The sequence below is a fragment of the Erithacus rubecula genome, assembly GCF_903797595.1.
Source record: "Erithacus rubecula genome assembly, chromosome: 1".
Classification (NCBI taxonomy): Eukaryota; Metazoa; Chordata; class Aves; order Passeriformes; family Muscicapidae; genus Erithacus; species Erithacus rubecula.
In genome coordinates, this window is record NC_136658.1 from 102,109,071 (window position 1) to 102,129,419 (window position 20,349).

The 20,349-nt window shown below is 36.4% G+C and overlaps 1 protein-coding gene across 12 annotated transcripts in view; it reads right to left on the bottom strand.

The window, feature by feature from the left end:
• The window catches only part of DMD (dystrophin), a gene marked incomplete at its 3' end in the record, with an annotated part of 1,131,161 nt that overhangs the window by 153,206 nt on the left and 957,606 nt on the right, over nt 1-20,349 (bottom strand). For all 12 annotated transcript variants that reach the window (XM_079310888.1, XM_079310881.1, XM_079310887.1 and 9 more), the window contains one exon: nt 5,843-5,989. In XM_079310888.1, coding sequence (XP_079167014.1) covers nt 5,843-5,989 — 147 coding nt within the window. The remainder of the gene's footprint in view (nt 1-5,842; nt 5,990-20,349) is intronic.

Genomic DNA, 20,349 nt, shown 5'->3' on the forward strand with positions numbered 1-20,349 from the left:
TAACCTGGTGCACTTACCAGCTATTCCCCCTCACACATTCTTACCTTGAACAACTCTAATTTTTCATAATGAGCAGCCTAAGCATAGCTGATTGGAATTAGGTCACACACCTAAAAAGGTGTTGAAAAAAAATCAGGCTGTATTCTTTCAATTTGTACAAGACCCCCAAGCTATCTGTGCAATTTTGGAATCCAAGATAAAATCTTCTAACTCTTGTGGTTACACCTCTGTATAGGACTGAAACTCAGAATCTTAATTCTTCAAATGTAACTTCCACACTCCCTGTCAAAGGGACTTCTACAGAAATTATTTCAAATAATGGTTTTAAGATGATCAGGTATTACAGATCATGAACTCAAAAGAATACAGTTTCGGTGGTGGTGGGTAAATAAGTTAAAGAGCTAAGAACTGAATGATTTAGCTAAAACAACATGACTAAAACCCAACAGAACTAGTGGATTTTGGTTTGCAGTGAATGTATTTTCAACAGTAGCATAACCTCTGTTTTCCTCAGTATCCTAAATATAGTCTGGTGTGAGTCATTTGGATGTGTGCTGCCAAACATAATCTATAACTGCTGACAGGTGGAAGTAAATTGTTCAAGTCTTCCTTTATAAGGAAATGAGACTTACATATATCAACTAATATGCCCATTCTTTTCCTATCATTTTTCCATCAAATAGATAAATGGGAGATCTTACAGAATATATTTTATATGCAAAGGTTGTACAAGAGAGTACTAAATTCAAGATGCACCTGTAACATATTTTCTTACTTTTGATAAATTTTAGGTGCTTTTCTTTTCACTTACAAACAGCGTAACTCAACTTTTATAATCCCCTGCACTGAAATACATTTATGAGAAACAAAAAAAAATGGAAAGAAATCTACAGATGCATATTGTAATGAGAATATAAAGTAGGGTAAATTGCTATTTTTCTGCATGTTCTTCAAAACATCTTCATAGAGGACAAAATTTCAGAGTAAAGGAAGTCAAAAGAGGATAACAGAACTCTGAAAATGAATGCACCTCCTTTACAAAAAGTGATTAAAGCATTTGCAATTATCAGCAAAGTGAAATTCATCACACACATCATAAATTTAGTAAGGTTTTATTATTTTTGCCTGCTGTCATGTCTGTGGATGATAACCATTCCTGTTTATAGACACTTTCTTTCACTGACTGCTTTAAAGATGCCACAATGAAGGTGTCCTCCTAATTTAGGAAGGAATATTTCCAATTATTGACACAGGCTTCATTAGTAGAATTGAATCTCAATTTGACAGTTGGCCTTCCTCCATTAACTTACAGAATTTCTAAAGAAAGATTTCTAAAGAACAAGTCACTGCAAAATTAATTCTATATGCATAATTTTGCAGAAAAACATTGAAAAAGTCTGAGACTCAATCTAACAGAAATGAGGAAAAATACTTGGGTCTATGACTTCTGCAGCCAACTGGCATTGCCAACTAAACAAATAAGAAACCATTACAAAGCTGTAACAATTGTGGTTTTGGCAGAAGTTCCTGTTCTCATGGAACATACAAACCAACATTTTAACTAAGTAGTTTGATGGGAAAACTCAACTTCCAAAAAGGATCAAAACCTCCCTCTGCTGGGAAGAGAAAGTCTTCAACTACAAAATAATTTCAAATTCCAAGGCTGAAAAACACTGTGATTTTAGTGGTGACTTAACTACTGTAATTCTAACTGAACTTGGATTTTGACTCCCTATATTTAGAAAAGTTTTCTCATTTTTTTCAGCAACTAACAGATGACATATGTTAAAATATAGTTTAAAAAAGAGGAAAAAAAACAAGGAAATTGAAAGAAATTAGCTATTTAAATTCATGAAATATCCCAGTGGAAAGAGAAACTGTTAAGATAACAGAAAAGTGTAATATACAAATATAAAATACAAACATATATAAATCTAACTGGCTTTTATATCAGCCATTCATTTAGACATAACATTCTCTCTCATACAGAGGAAGAAACATCTTTCTTGCTACTGCTGCATCATCTGTCAATCTATCAACTTTAACCCCAGTTTACACTCATGGTTTAATAACAAATAACTCTACTTATATTTTAAGATATAGGACAATTTAAGGCCAATATTCTATTTAAGTATATGACTACAGCTTTCTTGTATGATGATCCTATGCACTATCATTTGGACAACTGAACTGTAAAATAAGAGAGACTTTTCTTTTATTCTAAGAAAAATGATATGAGAGATTATCCTTCCTCACTTTCAAATTTTAATTCTATGGCTTAGACATGAAGTGTATTTCCTGAAACCATTACTAATTACTACTTTAAAAAGCAAACTTGGTTCAATTCAACTGCATGAGACCTGAAAAAGACATTTCTTTTGTACAGGTATTTTTGTTATATCATTTTTGGCAGGATATTTTTCTTGGAGAAGGCATGGAAGACAGAAGGTGAAGTAAAATTAAAAAAAAAACCCCAAACCTAAAACCTGCTACAGTAGGCCACTGCTGATTTCAGCTTATTTCCTTGCCTTGGTGTCCAAACTCTATAAAAAGCAAGGTGTGAGCTGGGGACCTCTGCCCAGAATGCCAGTGACTCAGCTCTTTAGAGAATCCCTGGCCAGAAAGACTTTGCTGCACAGTGACAATTTCACACTGAATTCAGGGAAGAAGGCATTTCCTTCTTGGCTTTTATATTCTTTATATATTAGTACCTCTGGAAATACAGATGGTAAGATTCATTCATATTCCTCACCACAGATTGAAAAAAATCAGCTAATATTTGTGAAGCACACAGAAGCTGGTTTTTGACATAATTAATTGCAGCAATACTTATTACAGTAGTGTGCATTATGCAGCTCAGTAAAGAGCCTGTCCTCAGCAGAACACAAACAAAATGATGATATGACTTCAGATAAGTGCCTGCAGGGGTATAAAAGCCTGCTGGCTCTCCACAGCTCTTGCAAGCACAGAGTGCTCTTCAAGGGAACAGAATAATAGTTGTGGCTGCACCTTCTAACAAATGGCAGCATGTTTTTTGCACCACAACATTCTTCAAATCCCCACATCCTGCAGAATCTTTGCTACTGGTGCAAAATGGGCTGAGGAGTGAGGAATGAAATTAGGGTTTATGCTTCTTGGCAATCATTATATATATATATATATCTGTATATACATCATAGAATTATAGAAAAGTTTAGATTGGGAAAGACCTTGGGCTGATTTAGCTCTAGGTTTTTGATGTGCTCAAAGACAACAATCCACAAACTACCACCTTTCAAAAGTAAAAACACTAGAGTATAATACCATAGCAAAACATCTTAATATACACATTTTTGGATGAAAGACAGCTCTTACTGTATTTTCAGCTTATTAAAGGTATTATCCTAAATAAAAGCAAAGAAAGTTTGATTTAAACCAAAAAAAGCTTTCTTGATAACTGAAGGCTATGCTCTCTTTGGGTTACTTGTAATTTCTTTTACATGTCAGGAGTTTGCCCTTTGACCAGCATTACATCACCCAGATCTCTGACTAAGTGAGATATAACTCCCACCTATTTTAGAGGATTCCTGACTCCCTAAATGCCAAATGGAAGTAAGCAAGGGTTTGCAAGACTCATTCTGCCCCAGGATGAGCTCATTGCATACCCTGTTTGAAGCACACATGAGAGCTCCTTGTGAAATGCATAGCAACATCATAACATCTCCAAGATGAAATCTTGGAAAGATTTAATCTCTTTTCATGTTTAAGAAAAATAAAAAATGACCAGCATATTTTCCTCAAAACTACTCCATTAAAGGCATGAAGCTACTCGAAGTCCACAGAGGATGACACGATTTTCAGTGACTGTGCTGAGTGCATCAGCTTTCATTAATGAAATGCACTCCACACAACACTTCAAAAACAGGACTGGTTGAGTCTTTGAGTGGTTGAGTGCTTTCTCTATATTTTTGTACACCAGTAATACTCCAGAGTATATTCACTAAAATTAAATACAAACCAGGTGAATTAATGTCAAACATGTCTTACTGCAGAAATACAAGTGAAGTTCTGGGAAGATTCTGGAATATTTGATTTTATTCACTAACAGTACTAATCTCACTGTAGAACCACTGTGCAATAATGCAAATGACTGACTACAGTTGGCTTTATGATTATAAAATGAATTTAATATTAAATCTCTTTAAGATTTGGTTTAAGATTATATATTTCTTCCTCTAATCTTATGTAAGTTCCCAGTGTTAATAAAGAAACAAGTGAGACATGATTATCTTCTTATCTTCTTTACAAAATGCTCTTCAATTTTCTCCTAGCACTAGAATTCTCAGGTGTTTCAGATATGATAAATTTTATGTCTTTATGCACTTTTCCCACACATAACCAAGGATGGGTGTCTCTCTGGCAAGCAATAGCACAGAACTCTCTGTTTTATGATTTTCCTGCAGTGATATTTTCTAGGAAATGGGGGACATAGATAAGAAATACTTTCCCCATATTCCTAATGGCAAGAGGACAGAGAAAGAGATCTAACCTTTGAGGAGGGAGAAAAAGAGAAGTAAACTAAGGAAAGAAACAAAGGGAGTACAGATAAAAACACAAAGAGAAATAAGGGAAGCAAAATGGGGAAAGACAGAGAAGAGTAAAGACACAGAAAAAAATGCTTTTTGAAAATAAGAATTAAGAGAAACCTGAGAGAAAATACAACCAATGTAAAAGAAAGACACATGAAAATAAACTGAACTATACAGAAAAAATGATGAAAAGACTAAAGTATGAAGTCGATATTTTAGGTAACATTAGCACAACAAAGGGGATTAATAAATACATTTAAAAAAACCCACAAAACCACCAGAATGAAAAAGAGACATACTGGAAAACTAAAACCAGAAATAAACAGCAGAAACATACCTTAGAAGGAGAGTGGTTTTGCATGAAACAAAAATTATTACATGGCCAAAATTTCAGTTTTCTATGAAGGGCATCACATCTAACTGGACTGATAGTCATATATGAAAAAGTCTAGCCCTAAGATGGAAAAATACATAACACTCTAAAAAGTACCATTGGGTGTGAGTGTCCAGGAGATCTTGTATGTAGAACAGTTGGTCTAAATAATTGTATATTTGTTCCAATTGATCTATTCTATTCCAGTCTATGCTATTTTATTATCTTCTAACAAAAATGAGCTCTGCCTCTTAATGCATTTCAAACCATGATCTCTTTTAAGCAGAAAAAAATTATTATAGGAACAGATCTTTTCTCTTTCCAAGGGTCACAACTTAGCCTTTAGTATATCATAATCTTTCAAAGTTACTTATGGCTTTTCCCCTCAGGATGTGTTTAAAAATTTACTGGAGTGCTTTCACCTTACTCTCTGCATCTTCCAGATGACATTTAAGTAAATATGATAAAAGACAGTAAACCATAATACTTCAATTAACTATCTGTTCTATCAGCAATACCATCTCACCCTGACATGCTGTCTCCAAGTATCTTCAGAGAAGATGAAAAGATTTTTTTCCCAAATATCTGGATTTGATAAACCAAAGCAATAATTTACAGTGAAAAGTGAATTGTTCACAAGGTTTCCTGAACTCTGTGGAAGAGAATGTATTATCTTTGAAATGTGTGCAAAACCTGTGGCTTGCCCTTTACATTTTTAAACCATCTACTGTATTAGGTTGGGCCTAATGCATTTATGAATGGAAACAACAAAACATTTTCTTGTTTGCCTTCCTTTCATTCCTTAGTATGCCTTTGGTGTTATCCCACAGGGAACAAAGCTCAGAGAAACAGAAATATTTACTTAAATTCAGCATAAAGAAAAAAGTCATGTGAAATATACCTGTAGCACCTTCCACCTTGTGTTTAGGTCTTCCACACAGCTGAGGTTGTGCTGGGAGAGCTGGATGTCAGAGGGAGTGAGGCGGTGAGCGAGCTCATTGACCTGGTGCACCTTCTCTTTAAGGGGAACCAGCTCTGCTCGATAAACCTGCACCAATAAAATAATATAAATATAAATATAAATATAAATATAAATATAAATATAAATATAATATAAATATAAATATAAATATAAATATAAATATAAATATAAATATAAATATAAATATAAATATAAATATAAATATAAATATAAATATAAATCAGCACTAACTTAAAAAACTATTGGCTCTGCTACCAGCTGATTAGTAACTTAAAGATATTATTACAAGCCAAGCTGAAAGGGAAGAGCATACAGTCATGATTCAGTTACCAGCTTGTTTATTTAACTTTGTATGGACTATGAGTGCAAGACCTGGCTTTTCAGAAGGTGCTATGAATTTGGAACCTTCATAGCCACATTTGGCCAGTTTAGCTGAATTTCTAAGGTGCACTGCAGAGCACACTTGTCTCCTGCTTCTCCTTTTATTTGTGTGCAATGTGCTCAGTCAGGATGGATGGGTGTGATAAGTACAGTTTAACACAGGGAAACAGGAAGACAGCTGTTCCCAAATATGATAAATGGAAAAAGGATGAAACTTTTACCGTGGGTATTGTGTGTGTTGCAAAGAAAATGTTATTAATGGGAAGTCCGTTTAGGAAAAAAAAAAATAAAAAGAGAGAGAGAGAGAAAGAAAGATAAAAAAAATTTGCTATGCATCTCAGACTGGCTTATATGGCTCATATTTTAAAAAATGAAATTAATGCTTATTTTAAGATAATCTTTAAACTATGTATAAAAACTGTTTAGCTAATAATTTCAGTAATGTACTTGAAATCCAGAATCTGCTAGTTACAAACTTCTTCCTTTTAAAATCAACCACCCAATGAGGATGTCTCCATGATGTATCTGGGTAAATTCATGGCACCATGACTTTATGAAAGAGAGAAACCTCTATGTAGATCTTCTACTGCTTCATATTTATCTTTTCTAAGAAGACATTTATGAATTTTTAATGTGATAAAATATGTCAAAATGTAACAATGAGTCATTTCTAAGGGACAAATTCTGTCATTCTCAGGATCATGTTTTATGGCCATATGATGTCTGCAGAATAATTTACTTGCTGTATTAGTCTACTCTATAGCTCCTTTCTCTCAGCATTTTTAATATAAACCACATGCATCTCATTTTAGATCATCAAATAATCTGAAATTATTGCATATTAATCTTTTCATCAACAGATGATGCAAAATAAAGTTAAAAAAAACCTATCCAGTATCTCAGTGAACCTTAAGAGTAAATAATATGAAGATATTCATAGACATTAGAATGACATGAAGAGCACTAAAGGTAAATATAATTGAAAAATTGTTCCTCACATGTCTTTTAAAACCAGACTTAACTTCCATAAATTATGTTAAATTACCCTGCAACATAGGGAGTTAGACTGCCTTAAGTGGAACCCATACAGTGAATGACTCTAATGATGGATCTTTAAAAAACAACATCAGAAGGGATGTGTATTTTGTAAAAGAAGTGCTGAGAACTATGCAAATGCCAGAAGATGAGTTGACTTCCCCATTTCACCAGTTTTATACCACTGGAGTAGAACTGATATTACTGGTGAGAACAGATTTACAGTTCAGTGCTGAGCAAGGTCTGAAATACAAAGAAAAGGAAGACAGCTCACGTTTGGTTTTACCCTAGAGAGTTATATATGTGCTTACCCTGAACTTTTTAGTTAGCAGTTGAGTTCAGAGAACAAACAACATGCTGTAAAAGTAGACATTTGTTGTTGTAAAGCAAAGGCCTCAAAGGCTGAAGAAATATATACCCTGCTATCTGAGCACTTCACTTACGAATGGCTGTTTTATTGCTTTTTTTCCCTGTGATCTGCTATTTTCATGGCCCAAGGTACCTGCTCATGACTCTGTGACTTGCATTTGGTATCATCAACTCGGTTCCTCCTGTGTTACTTTACTGAGAACACCCCTAATCTAGTGTCACCAATGATCACTTTGCATAAAATAGAGATATACATGTGTATATATTTAGATATCTTGGAAGAGAAAATATATAATAAAGGTAATATATAATAAAAATTAAATACCCACAATAAATAAATATGTAAAATAAAAAACAGATAAGAGTAAATGCCTATCAATTGATGCAAAGATTAACTCCTACACTACAATGGACTTTAATGAAGTTCCTGTACTAAATCAAGTTAATTTTCTATTATTTTTATGGGATAAGGATCAGGTTTCTGATTGAAAAGCATCACTTTTTCAGCAAAGCACACAGGCCTAATCAGACACTTGTTTTTAAACATGTATTAAAGTATCAGGCTGCTTTCAGACCAATTATTTGCATCTGCATTGTGGACTTGGAAGTACTGCTCTCATTTAAATGCCTGTAATAACTGTAACACTGAAAGAAGTGGACATGGAAGTAAAGAAGAAAACTCATCTTCTGCCTTCTCTTCAATCGATATCCAAATTAATTTTTTGTGCTGCAAGGATAATGATTTTTGCAGTGTGATAATAATATTCCAATGCACAAAATACCACAGCTTTTGACATTAAATTCAATATCCTATATTCTATTATTGCCCAGCCTGAATTTTTGCTTGTGTTTTAATTAGCTGGCCAAATCCAAATATGAAAAACAGCAAGAACAAAAAAAGGAATGCTGGTCAATGAATAGCTATCTAATTTATGTCAGTAAACTTACAATTATAAAACTGTAGACAGAAAAGAGAAAGATAACCACAGAAAAATTTGGAATATGAATCTGTATTATTAAGGAGTCAGCAACTCTAAGCCTTCTTCTTTAATCAGTAGTTTATCACAACCAGTCCATCAGTCAGCATACAGGGTTCTAGAGCTAAGCCTCTGTGGAAGCAGAAATTCAGAATTTTTCCTGCAAATGTCTTACAGAAATATTTGTATTTCTAATAGCCATCTTGTTTAGTACAAGACTGGTTTATTTTTTCTGGGGTTTTTTTGTTTGTTTGTTTGTTTGTTTGTTTTTCCTTCTGAATAATTAACACTAAATATATAACAAGTTTATAATGAAAAAAATTAAAGAATTATATTGTTGGTAATTTAAAAACCAACATACATGGTGAGTAGTAGTGTATTAGTATCACAAGGAGATGTACCCATTAAATTTCTCATAGTGCAAATGAGTTCACAGTGTGAACAGCAATAGGACAACCAGCCCCAAATTATCGTCATTATAACTGTCCTTATGCAAGACAGAATTTCAATGGTTTGTGATACTGTAGGTGGTAGATTGGATTTTAAATGATCCGTACACTCTTGTTAGAAAATATTTCAAAATGCCTTGGAAAATGAGCAAGGACTCTAGAAGGCACATACCACAAACACCCTAACCAGACAAATACTAGAAGTCTAGAGAACACACAGTGGCCATAATCATTCAGATGAAAAGCTCATCTTGCCCAGTCCCTTGTCTTATAGTAACCAATACGATTGCTGAAGGAAGAAAGTAAGGGAAAGCATCAGCTTCCCTTCCCTTGTGTTCTTCCAGCTCAGCAACTTGAGTCCACAGATTGTGGAGCCATTATGGAGTATTTTTATGTCAAACAGATCTTGAGAGACTCTTTTACAAAGATTACATACTTGATTTTTGGACTAACATAGACTTTTACGATCAAAAATATCTTATGGCAAGTTTAACATTTAGGTTAGAGTTTTTGGGCTTTTTAAACCTATTTCTGGAGACCCACTTGTGACCTTCCCTAAATTTTAGCTCATAAGAGACAGAGATCAGCCATTTCTTGTGGACTTGGTGCTGTCTCAGGATGTACAAGACCTACATCATGTTTTTTTCCTTTTTTATGTTTAAAATGCAAAGATTGAGATATATTTGATTAAATGGTATGTACATCTGAGCGAGTTGTCTTACATGGTTCCTTTATATTCCACAGCTAATCAAACCCAGGAGTTGAACATAACATAAGGTTTTACTGTAGGATGGAAAGAATCACATTCTGAATTGCAACAACAGAAATGAGCAGATTTTAATTAACTATATAGGGAACCTAGGCAAGCAATTTACATACAGACAGCTATCTCATACCTGAAAAATAAGACAAACCCCCACCAACACCTTTTATTCTGTCCTTGGATACCTTTTACCTAGTCTGCTGTAATTTTTTTTAGATTGGAGATCCCAAACACCTCCTATGATACACGTTATAGACACAACTGGGACTCACACTGTGGTACCATGATATTTTCTGCTTTTTCAGTAATTTCCAGTAATTCCTCACATGGCATTTGGCTTTCTGAACAGTCATGAGTGTTGATGTGATGTTTTCAGACTTCTGTTATGATTCCAAGACCTCTTTCATGTGTGCTAAAGGAATGTTTGAAAGAAAAAGATCCTTACTGTACACAGAAAGCTGGGATAGCTTTTCCTACATTTTAATTGAGATTTGATTTTTTCTGCCATAACTTTGCTGGCAGTCAGTACTGTGAAGTTATTCCATAGTTGTTTGTAGTCTGTCCTCACCTTAAGTACTTTGAATAAATTTGTATCATCAAGATGTGCCACTGCACTAATAATTTTCCTTTCCAGTTAATTTATGTACATGCTGGGCAGAGTAGACCTGGAGCACATCACCTTCCTGTTTGGGAAAACTGACCTCTGCTTTTGGTTTTCCATCTTTTTCAGGAAATTACCAGATAATTGGTTATTTATCCACCAGAAGACCTTTTCTGTTGCCTCACTGGAACTTAGTTCCTTTGCTGGAAGGCATCCTTAAATCCCTGGGGAATGGCAAATGACCTGTAGCTTCTTAAACACTATGCTCATACTCCTTAAAGGTACAGTTGGAGATGTAAGACATATCTACTTTTACAAAACTGCTATCTCTTCTACAGAATATCCTTTCCCAGATTTCCTTTTTTTTTTTTCTGTAGGTTCTGTAGGTCCACAGGCCTGATTACATGCACTACTTGAAAATTATCACTATGTGTGTCCCTCATCATTCTTCATTAAACCCCCCCAATTTTAAATAAGAAAATGCTGTTAATAGATACAGCTATTTTACACTTCCATTAGAACACTTGACCAAACAGCCATCTGGTTCTGGTGATTTAATGATCTTTATCAAGACAATTTGTTCTTTGTATTTTTACTTCAGATAGGTTTCTTTATTACTCTGTTTAGCCACCCCATCTTTCCAGGTCGTTCTGAATCCACTTGGATTGGTTCTCAGGATGCAGTGCCTCCATGCTGCCTCCACACATTTGTCCTTTTGGTTCCTCATTTGTGTGCAGCTTTCCTTCTGAAAACTGAACACTGCTGTAGAGGATTTTTGGGGCTATTTTTGTCCCTGCAGAGATGCTGACCTTTAGTTCATAATGATCCCTATTATGATAGCAATGTTTTGAACTTGCAGTGCTCAGTACCAAGCCAAATCTTTTCCCTACTGGTTATTCTCTTGGAGTTTCTTTTGTATTTCCTATTTAGTGCTGAAACTTCAATTCCAAAACGATTTTAGGCTAGTGTCTACAATTACAGATCAGTTTGTAACATATTTTAGAAGATGCAGGATAAGCCTCCCAAAATTATTTGCAAGTTGTTTTCTGAATATTTTCCATTAATTTTGTTTGTGTTTTGTGTATCCTATTCCAAGGCAGCAAAATTCACCAGATAGCCCTCACCTCTTTACAGAATACCAACACTATTAATGAAAATTTGATGCTTAGGGGTTTTTTTCAGATATTTTTCTTCCACATTTCTCATGCCATGTGGGTGGCTTTATCCTATCTTTTATTTAAGGAACCCTAACAGACTGATTTTGCTTTGGAAGGCTGCCCAATGTTCAGAAGAGAGGAAAAAAAAATAGGTCTTTTTATTTAAAGAGTCACCAAAGGGGGAGGGATTTTGTCAATGCCATGAAAAGGTTTGCTTTTTCTTTTAGAATTCATAAATTGGTTCCATAAAAACTGAAAGAAAATTCACTAATCATTCAAGTAGAAGAGTAAAAAAACTGAACACAAGCTTATTTCAATATAAGTACTATGTATTTTATACTAACTGTACTTATATTTAATTGTAATTATATTTATATATCATATGTATTTATATATACATACCTATAGAAAAACATACATACATAAAATATATATTATATATTTATAATATATATAATCAATATTATATGCTTTTCTAGCTTTATGGAGTTTTTGTTGCCAATTTCAAGATAAAGTTCAGGAAGGAACACTGACTCTACAACGTACATTTTCCATTTCTTAATCCCCTTCTCCCTCAACCACATCTACAACTGCTGGCTGAAAAGCCAAATACAGAGTTCAGGAATCCAACCAAAACTGAATCAGATTCCTGTAGCTTCAGGCTCTCTGTTAATGGGATAGGGTGATCAAAGCCCATTAAGCCACTTGGAAAATACACCCTGAAGAGGAAGTATATTCCCAAAACATTAAATATTCCTTGTGCACAGAGAAAAACTGAAATGAGGACTGTTTTTTATTTATTGTTATTGAAAAATGCCAATGGATAATTAAAAATGGGTTTTTTTGCATTTACTGTCATTATTCCTACTGATCCAAACACCTACCATGTATGTTTAGATGTAGTCTGGACAAGGAGTGTTTATGCAGCTGTCCTAAGAGTATGGAATGACTGCTGCTTAGCATTTGCCACACTGACAAAGGAAAATAACAGCATGCATGTGCAAAGCCATATATCCTTATGCACACCTCAGTAGTACTGACAGTGAGTTTAGCTGTATTTGTCTTAAAAATTGTATTCAATAAACAGGCAATATCTAATAATTATTTATTTGCAACTGGTACATAATTATTCAATAAAAAACTTAAACCAAGCTATTAGGCTTTTCAATTATAATTTAAAAGAATAAGTATTCTTATTCGCTCAGGTTTACCTCCAGGATTTCTGGTGTGAAAAACAGCTTGGAATTGGATCCATTTTGTCCTTCATGCTCCTTAACAACACTTGGACTTGTAAACAGGTTTAAAATAATCTATGTGAGACCACATATGGACAATTACTCCACCACTATTGTGTGATATTTTTTCCTGCTATATTGTCCTGAGTCACCCTGAACACTGGTGAAAAATCAAGACTCATTAGTGTTCCCCACATTCATGGGCAGAGGGACCATGAATCTCACAGTGCATGTACTGCAGTACCCTTCTCTTGTTGCAAACCGGAGTTAAAAGAGACTTTAAAGTTATTTCACCAATGCATCAAATGATTTAAATATTCAGTGCCAGCTTCTGGAAATGAGTCTCTATCTATTTGGTTATGGATGGAACTGGCACAATGCCTGTATAAGATGTTGAAGGCAATTTGTCTTAATCTCTAGATTTTATTTCTCAAATTTTAAGGACTCGCAATTATAGCAACACCAGCATTTGATTTGAACACTATGTTTATGCTTAGAGCACAGCACTGGAAATTAAAATTGATCCTGAAGTTAGTTTCCCCCAGAGACAGCAAATGCAAGACCTCAGTAGATAGTATCCTCTTTTAAAAATGTTCATTTTCACATGCCTGAACACAAGGAATTTAAAACATTTTCTTAGCTTTTTATAGAGGAAGGGAAAAAAATTGAATAATTTGAAAATCATCTCCAGTTTTCCAGTGAAGGTATTTATTATTTAAGCAGTTCCTATCTTGTCTTTATACAGGACTAAACATTGTAGGAACTATATTTAGGAATTAAATGTTTTGCACTTCTTAATAAATTTTTCAAGATCACTCAAACTTAGACATGTACATAAACTGAAGGCAAGGACACAAATTTCTTACTGTTATTACTGTTTAAATGTATAATGGTTCTAAAATAGTTTTGTATATATACTGAAAATTTTTGCAAAGGCATGCACCAAAAAATGTTTTCATTCTCACAAAAGTCCAAACTGTCATCACAGACTGGAAGGCAGCTCTTGAGATCATCTAGCCCAGTCCCTCTGCTCAGAGCAGGGCCAGTTGCCCAGGACCATGTCCAGCTATGTTTTAAATATCTGCAATGACCAAGACTCCACCACTTCCCTGGGCAGCCTGTGCCAGTGTTTGAACAGTGTTTGAAGAGAACAGGTGTCTCTTCTCATATTCAGGTGGAACTTGATGGGTTTCAATTTGTGCCCATTGTCTCTTCTGCCAGTGGACAATACTAAGAAGAGTTCAGCTTTCTCTTCATTCCTCTCATCAGGAATTTATACACACTGATGAGATCCTGAGCTGCCTTGAGTCTCAAGGCTGAGCTGTCCCAGTTCTCTCAGTCTCTCCTCACAGAAAATCTGCTTCAGTCCTGTGACCATATTTGTGGTCCTGCACTGGACCTGTTCCAGCAAAGTCCATACCTCTCTCATACCCTGGAACCCAAAACTGGACCCAGGTGTGACCAAGGCTGAGCAGAGAGGAAGGACTCACACTTCTGCAATGTCCTGCCTGATGCACCCCAGGGTGCTGTCAGCCTTCTTTGCCATCTATGTAAGACACTTAAAGATCACAAATTGTTCAAATGCTGTTAAGATCACTGAAGGACTTTGTCACTATAGCAAACTATGCAAAGAAGCAACTGCTCACCTGTGGCCATCAAAACCCATCTCATCCCAAATATGCCTCTGGATTCCCAAAATCTGGACTGAGTTAATCCACCTGACAGGAACTTGATTTAAGATAAATGTGGCACTATTGTCCAGTCATCTCAGGTAAAGGAGAGGTAAATGAAGCTGGGGAGAAGGATATTTCACTGCAAGGAGTCTGTGGGAATGCCAGCTGAGCAGCTGTGCTGGTAGTTAGCTGTGGCTGGGTCTGGTGGGAGAGACCAAAACCCCCTGACTCAAGACATCAGGCCCCTGACTCAAACACAGACAAAGAACAAGCATGGGACTAATGAGCAATGGAAGGGAGGGAGTCATTTACCCAACAGAGTAAGAGAACTGTGTAGCCAATGAGCATTGATTCAAATTTTTTTTTTTTTTTTTGCTAAAATGTATAAATGATGAGAAGTTTTGAGTGACTTTGGAACCCCTACCACTGAGAATCCCAGGGGGAAGAGGATCAACGGGATACTGCTGGATCCATGGGTGGTGACTATCATTCTATCTGATCTCCTTCTCTCACTCTCTTTCTCCCCTCCCTCTTCCCCCTTCAATCCTTTTCTATTTCTTTCTATCTCTCTGCCTCACATTTTACTGTTAAATAAAATCCATATTATCAACTTTGTCATATTATCTTGTTTGCACCTTAATTCAGGCAGAGGCATCTCCCTAGTAATGTAATAACTGGATTTTAACAATGTGTTCTTGTCAGTTGTTTGTGTGCCAGGACCCCAAGGCTCTTCTCTTCAGAGTTGCTTTATGTACTGTTACCTGGGTTTCTTCCTCCCAGGACACAGAACTTGGCATTTCTCCTTGCAGAACCTCACGAGATCCCCCTCAGTGTAATTCTCCATGCTGTCAAGGTCCATGTGAATGACAGCATCTGGTGTAATGGCTGTTCCTCCCACTTTTGTATTGAGTGGGAAATTACTGAAGATGAGAACTGTCCCAGGGACCATTTCATTGATGCAGATGTTAAATGATATTGATTCAGGATCAACCCCTGTGATACCTCACATATGACTTGCCTCCAATGCAACTTTCTTGTCCTTCAAGTGCCTGGAGACGGTTTAAAAGATTAGCTGTTCCATCACACTCCCAGGGATTTGAGTGAGGCTGAATAACCTGTAAGTCCCTGTGTCCTTCCTCCTGTCTTACTTGAAGCTGAGAGCAACACTTGCTCTCTTCCAGGATGCAAGAATTTTTCCCAGCAGCCGTGACACTGGAGAGAATTGATAATGGCCTCTCAATAGCATCAGCCAACTCGTCCTGCACCCTTGAATCCCATTTCTGGGATTTGTGAAACCCTCAATTCTGCACTCTGAATCCCATTGGGACTCAAGTATGACAGAACTATGAGCATGATCCATGCCCTTACATGTTCCATCATGGGTATGTCCCACACTTAGTATGAAGCAGATTTCAAGAAAAGGCCAACTGTGCCTACAGAGAAAGTCTGTTTCCCTGGTTTGTGAGCAGCACTTATACAAGGCTGTGGCCTCATGCCAGCCTGACATTTTCATGAAGAATTCCCTCAAATAGAAGAGTCTCCTGCTAGCACTGTCTTGTGTTAAACCTCAATTCTCATAGCCAGTGAAAGAGACAGAAAAGAACATCTGTCACTATGAAGAAAATATGAGATGACTTATGGAGAAAAGTTCTCCTGTGTCAGATGAGTTTCTGTTGTGCATTAAGGTGAGGGGCTGTCCTACACCTGGGCCACAGCAGGTTCCCAGCACTGAGGATTCTCCCCCTCAGCTCACTTAGTGTCCAAGTGGAGAAGTATTCATGGGCCAGAGCATTTATTCTCATTTTACATTTAAAACCATACAAGGTTGAACTGTCCCAGGACAGTTTAAGTCTCCATCTTTTCCATTCAAAGTGAGTTAGTTTCTTCTTTGAGGGGTTTAGTGTACTCTGATCCAAATTTCATTGAAACCTTGGTTTGTCAGGCACTAGCTCAATATGCTACACTTAGCTTGCTTTTAAACTCACCCTGTATTTTTATTTGATTGTAGTGCTCCTGGGGACAGGCGGTGTTGAGACAAAATGGATTTCAGCTGATTTAATTTTCCATCCTATATATTTTTATAAACTCAGAAATGACCAAGCAAGAGTGCACTACAGTAGAATATAAATCCTCCTCTGGGATAAAAATAGTTTAAACAAAAAACATCAGGGGAGAAAGAAAATCAAATTCCCTTTAAGTTCTCTCCCATTCTGAATTCTGTATTTTTAAATCAGTAAAACATTGCATTTTTCAAAAGTTATTTCCTGCAATTTGGAAGACTAACTCAGTATTTCTTAAAAAATAAGGTTATTAAAATTTGAATAGATGAAATGAAAAATGAACTAATGCCAGGTATTAATTTTCTTTTTTCTAAGCTCTCAAGGGAAAAAGCCATAATTTGTAGCAATGTTATATCTAAAAAAAAAAATACTTATTTATTAGGATATTAGGATATCTAATTTAATGAATAGAAGAACACCAATAAATAGATGTACTTATCCTGAAACACAGATCACTAGGTTACTATAATTTTTCATCTATTTATTTATTTAAAATCAACAGCAGATATACAGCTTTGTAATTCCTGAACAAATACAAGCTATGCTTCTGCCTTGCCATTTATTCTGAAATTGTGTTCGTCTCCATGGAGGGGGAAAAGTAAATAAGCAAATTTACACTGTAATTTACTCTACATGAACAACTCTACCCATGACATGGCAGAACCCATGACTGCTGAAGTGATATAAACAGCTCCACACCAATTTTTCCATATAATCAAAGAGTTACTCACTTTGCAACCAAGAAGAGGTGAGGAGCTGTAAGTAACTAGAAGTATTTCAAAATATGATCTGAAAGTCTAACAACAACTACACCAAGGTCACAGAAAACATAAAGGAAATTTCGCAAAGAAAATTTTCCCTTTAGTAGGGTTTCAGTCAGCATTATTACTTTGCCAAGAATATATGCTTAGATTTTAGACTCAGTCAAATTGTTTTAAAATCATTAATAACACAGTATCTGTTGCTTTAGTTAATTTGTAAACAATGTATGTTAGATATACAAACAGAAAAGGTTGAATAATAACTCATGTTCATTACCAAAAGCTCTTTCAGGTTATAGCAACTCCTTGTCCTCAGAAAATAGTTGCCACAAAGGAAATCTCCAATGTGCTGTACAGCAGCATGGCATTTTAAAGGCAAATGCAGAATTCACTCTCCTAGGACAGAGTTGGTTTTCTCCCTGTAGTCATGAGACAGAGCAGGGAAGGATCAGCAGGGTTGGGCTGGGGCTGCTGCAGGGGATGGAGCTGCTGGCCTCAGGGCTGAGGTGGTATTCCATGACTTCCATGTCATCACTGAGGGGTGGAAATAGGGATTCTCTCCTCTGTGAAGAAACCTGGGGTGTTGGCTGGGGGGAAAAGGGTGTTATGGAGGGTCCCTGGTAATTTTTGTCTTTTATCCCGGTGGGCAGTAAATGTCCTTTTTTGTATGTAAATCACACTCTCTTCTGTATACTTTTGTCATTAATATTGTTTCTTAGCTTCTTAGTTTCTTATTGTTAGCTTTTCTTGTTTCATTGCTGTTTCTCAGGTAAATTGTCCTTAATTCAGAATCTCTGTTTTTGTCTCCCTCTTAGGGAGAGGAGGGGGAGGGGAAGGGAGCACTTTCAATGGATTTTTTTTTCCAACTGGGTTTTAAAACCAGTGCACTGACAAAAAAAAAAAAAAAAAAAAAAAAAAAAAAAAGGAAAGAAGTTTAAACCAGAAAGATTGCAACAGCTGTATCATAACATTACAAAACACTCAAGCTTCCAGATATCAGCAGGCAGATCCTGTAGCTCAGGAGAAAAAATATGGATACATACAAAAGCTTAGCTTAGAGACTACTAAAAAACAGATTGTTTTCTGACACCCAACCAATATGAAACAATTCAGACAAGAAGCTTCAGAAGCTCCTCATTTATTTCTATCAAAAAGCTTATAGAGAGCTTTATTTTAATTTTAAAAGAAATCTTTACTTTCTCCACTCATGCCTTTAAATTCATTCTGTACATATTTCATAATGTTTAGCCTCATAAAGTTCATAATTACTACCTCTAGTAAGGGAGATAAAGTTTTTATGGAGATTAAGGCCAAAAGAAGTTATTGCTCTCAGTCTTTCATATCCAGAAGAATGCAGGTCAGATGGACTGTTCAATGGTTTTGTTGAAAGCTCTGAGCTCCAACTCTTGAATTAATATTGAAATTCCCATTTCCACCTTTTCACCACCCCTGTACAAGGTGTGTGGAGTGTGCATGGGTGAAACACCAAGTCAGCACAGAATCACAGAATGTCTTGGGTCAGAAGGGATCTTTAAGACCATCCATTTCCAATCCTTCTGCCATGGATTGGGAACCTTCCACTACACCGGGTTGCTCAGAGCTCCATCCAGCCTTCCAGGGATGAACACTTCCAGGGATGGGACATCCTCAACTTATCCATACAAACTGTTCCAGTGTCTCACCATCTTCATAGTAAAGATTTTCTTTGTAATATCTAATCTAAACCTAGTCACTTTAAGTTTGAAGCCATTATCCCTTGGCCTATCACTACATGCTCTTGTACATAGTCTCTCTCCATCTTTCCATGTTCACTGAGAGGTGTCCATTAGGTTACCCTGAAGCCTTCTCTGAACCATCCCAAGTCTCAGCCTTATCTCTGTGCTAAGGGTTGTGATCAGAGGGGTGCTGTATCCATCTAATCACCTTGGTAGCCTCTGGATTCACTCCAATACGTCCATGTCCTTGCTGTGCTGGGGACCCAGAGCTGGATGGTGGGTCTCAGCAGAGCAGAGAAGAGCAGAGCAGAGCAGAACAGAGAGAGCAGAGGGAGCAGAATCCCCTCCCTCACCTGCTGCCCACGGGGCTTTTGCTGCAGCCCAGGGTATGTTTGGCTTTCTGGGCTGTCACTGCCCATGGTCATGCCAGCCCCTCACCCACCAACCACCCCAAACCCTTCTCAGCAGGGCTGCTCTCAGTCTGTTCATCCTCACTCTGGATTGATGCCAGGGGCTGTCCTGACCCAGGTGCAGCTCCTTGCACTCGTAAAACCACATGAGATTGCCATGGGCCTCCTTGGGGTGTAAATTCCTAGACTTCTTACACCTAATAAGAACATCTTTCAACACTGCCAGAGAAGCAATTCAGTTCTAACAGTAGATTTTAGCAACTGCAAGTGACAGTGATTTAGTTTTTAAGCTAATGTAGGAAAAAAGAATATTAAAATGAAATGCTGAAAATGAGACAGTTAAATAAAACTTAAACAATTGAACATGGCTTGGGTTTCTATAGCAGCACCAGACACAGGCTGGGCTACTGCCATGAGCAGTACCCACCTTCCCAGTCATACATTTCCACATTTCCAGGCATGAAATCCTTCTGGGTGGCTGCCCTGCCATGTCTTCAGGCTATGGCCCTGGGAAATGGGCAACTGTGGCTCCTGCTGTGACTGATGAAAATTATCATTCTTAATCCAATGAACAATTGAACCCAACTAAAATAAAACCATTCTCAGTTAAAATATAAAGAGAATAAGAGTAATTCGAGTGGCATTGCTGTCTTGACAAATTAGTTTCACTGAGTCAATTGCCCTATTTGTAAACGGGATAATACTTCTATTGCATCTCAGAAGGAAGCTGAGCAAAATTAACTCATACTATCTAGAACATGAGAAGTACTATAAAAGTGCTAAATAGCAATTAAAAAGTTTTATTATGGGTTAACCTTGGCCAAAAAAATGAAATAAAAC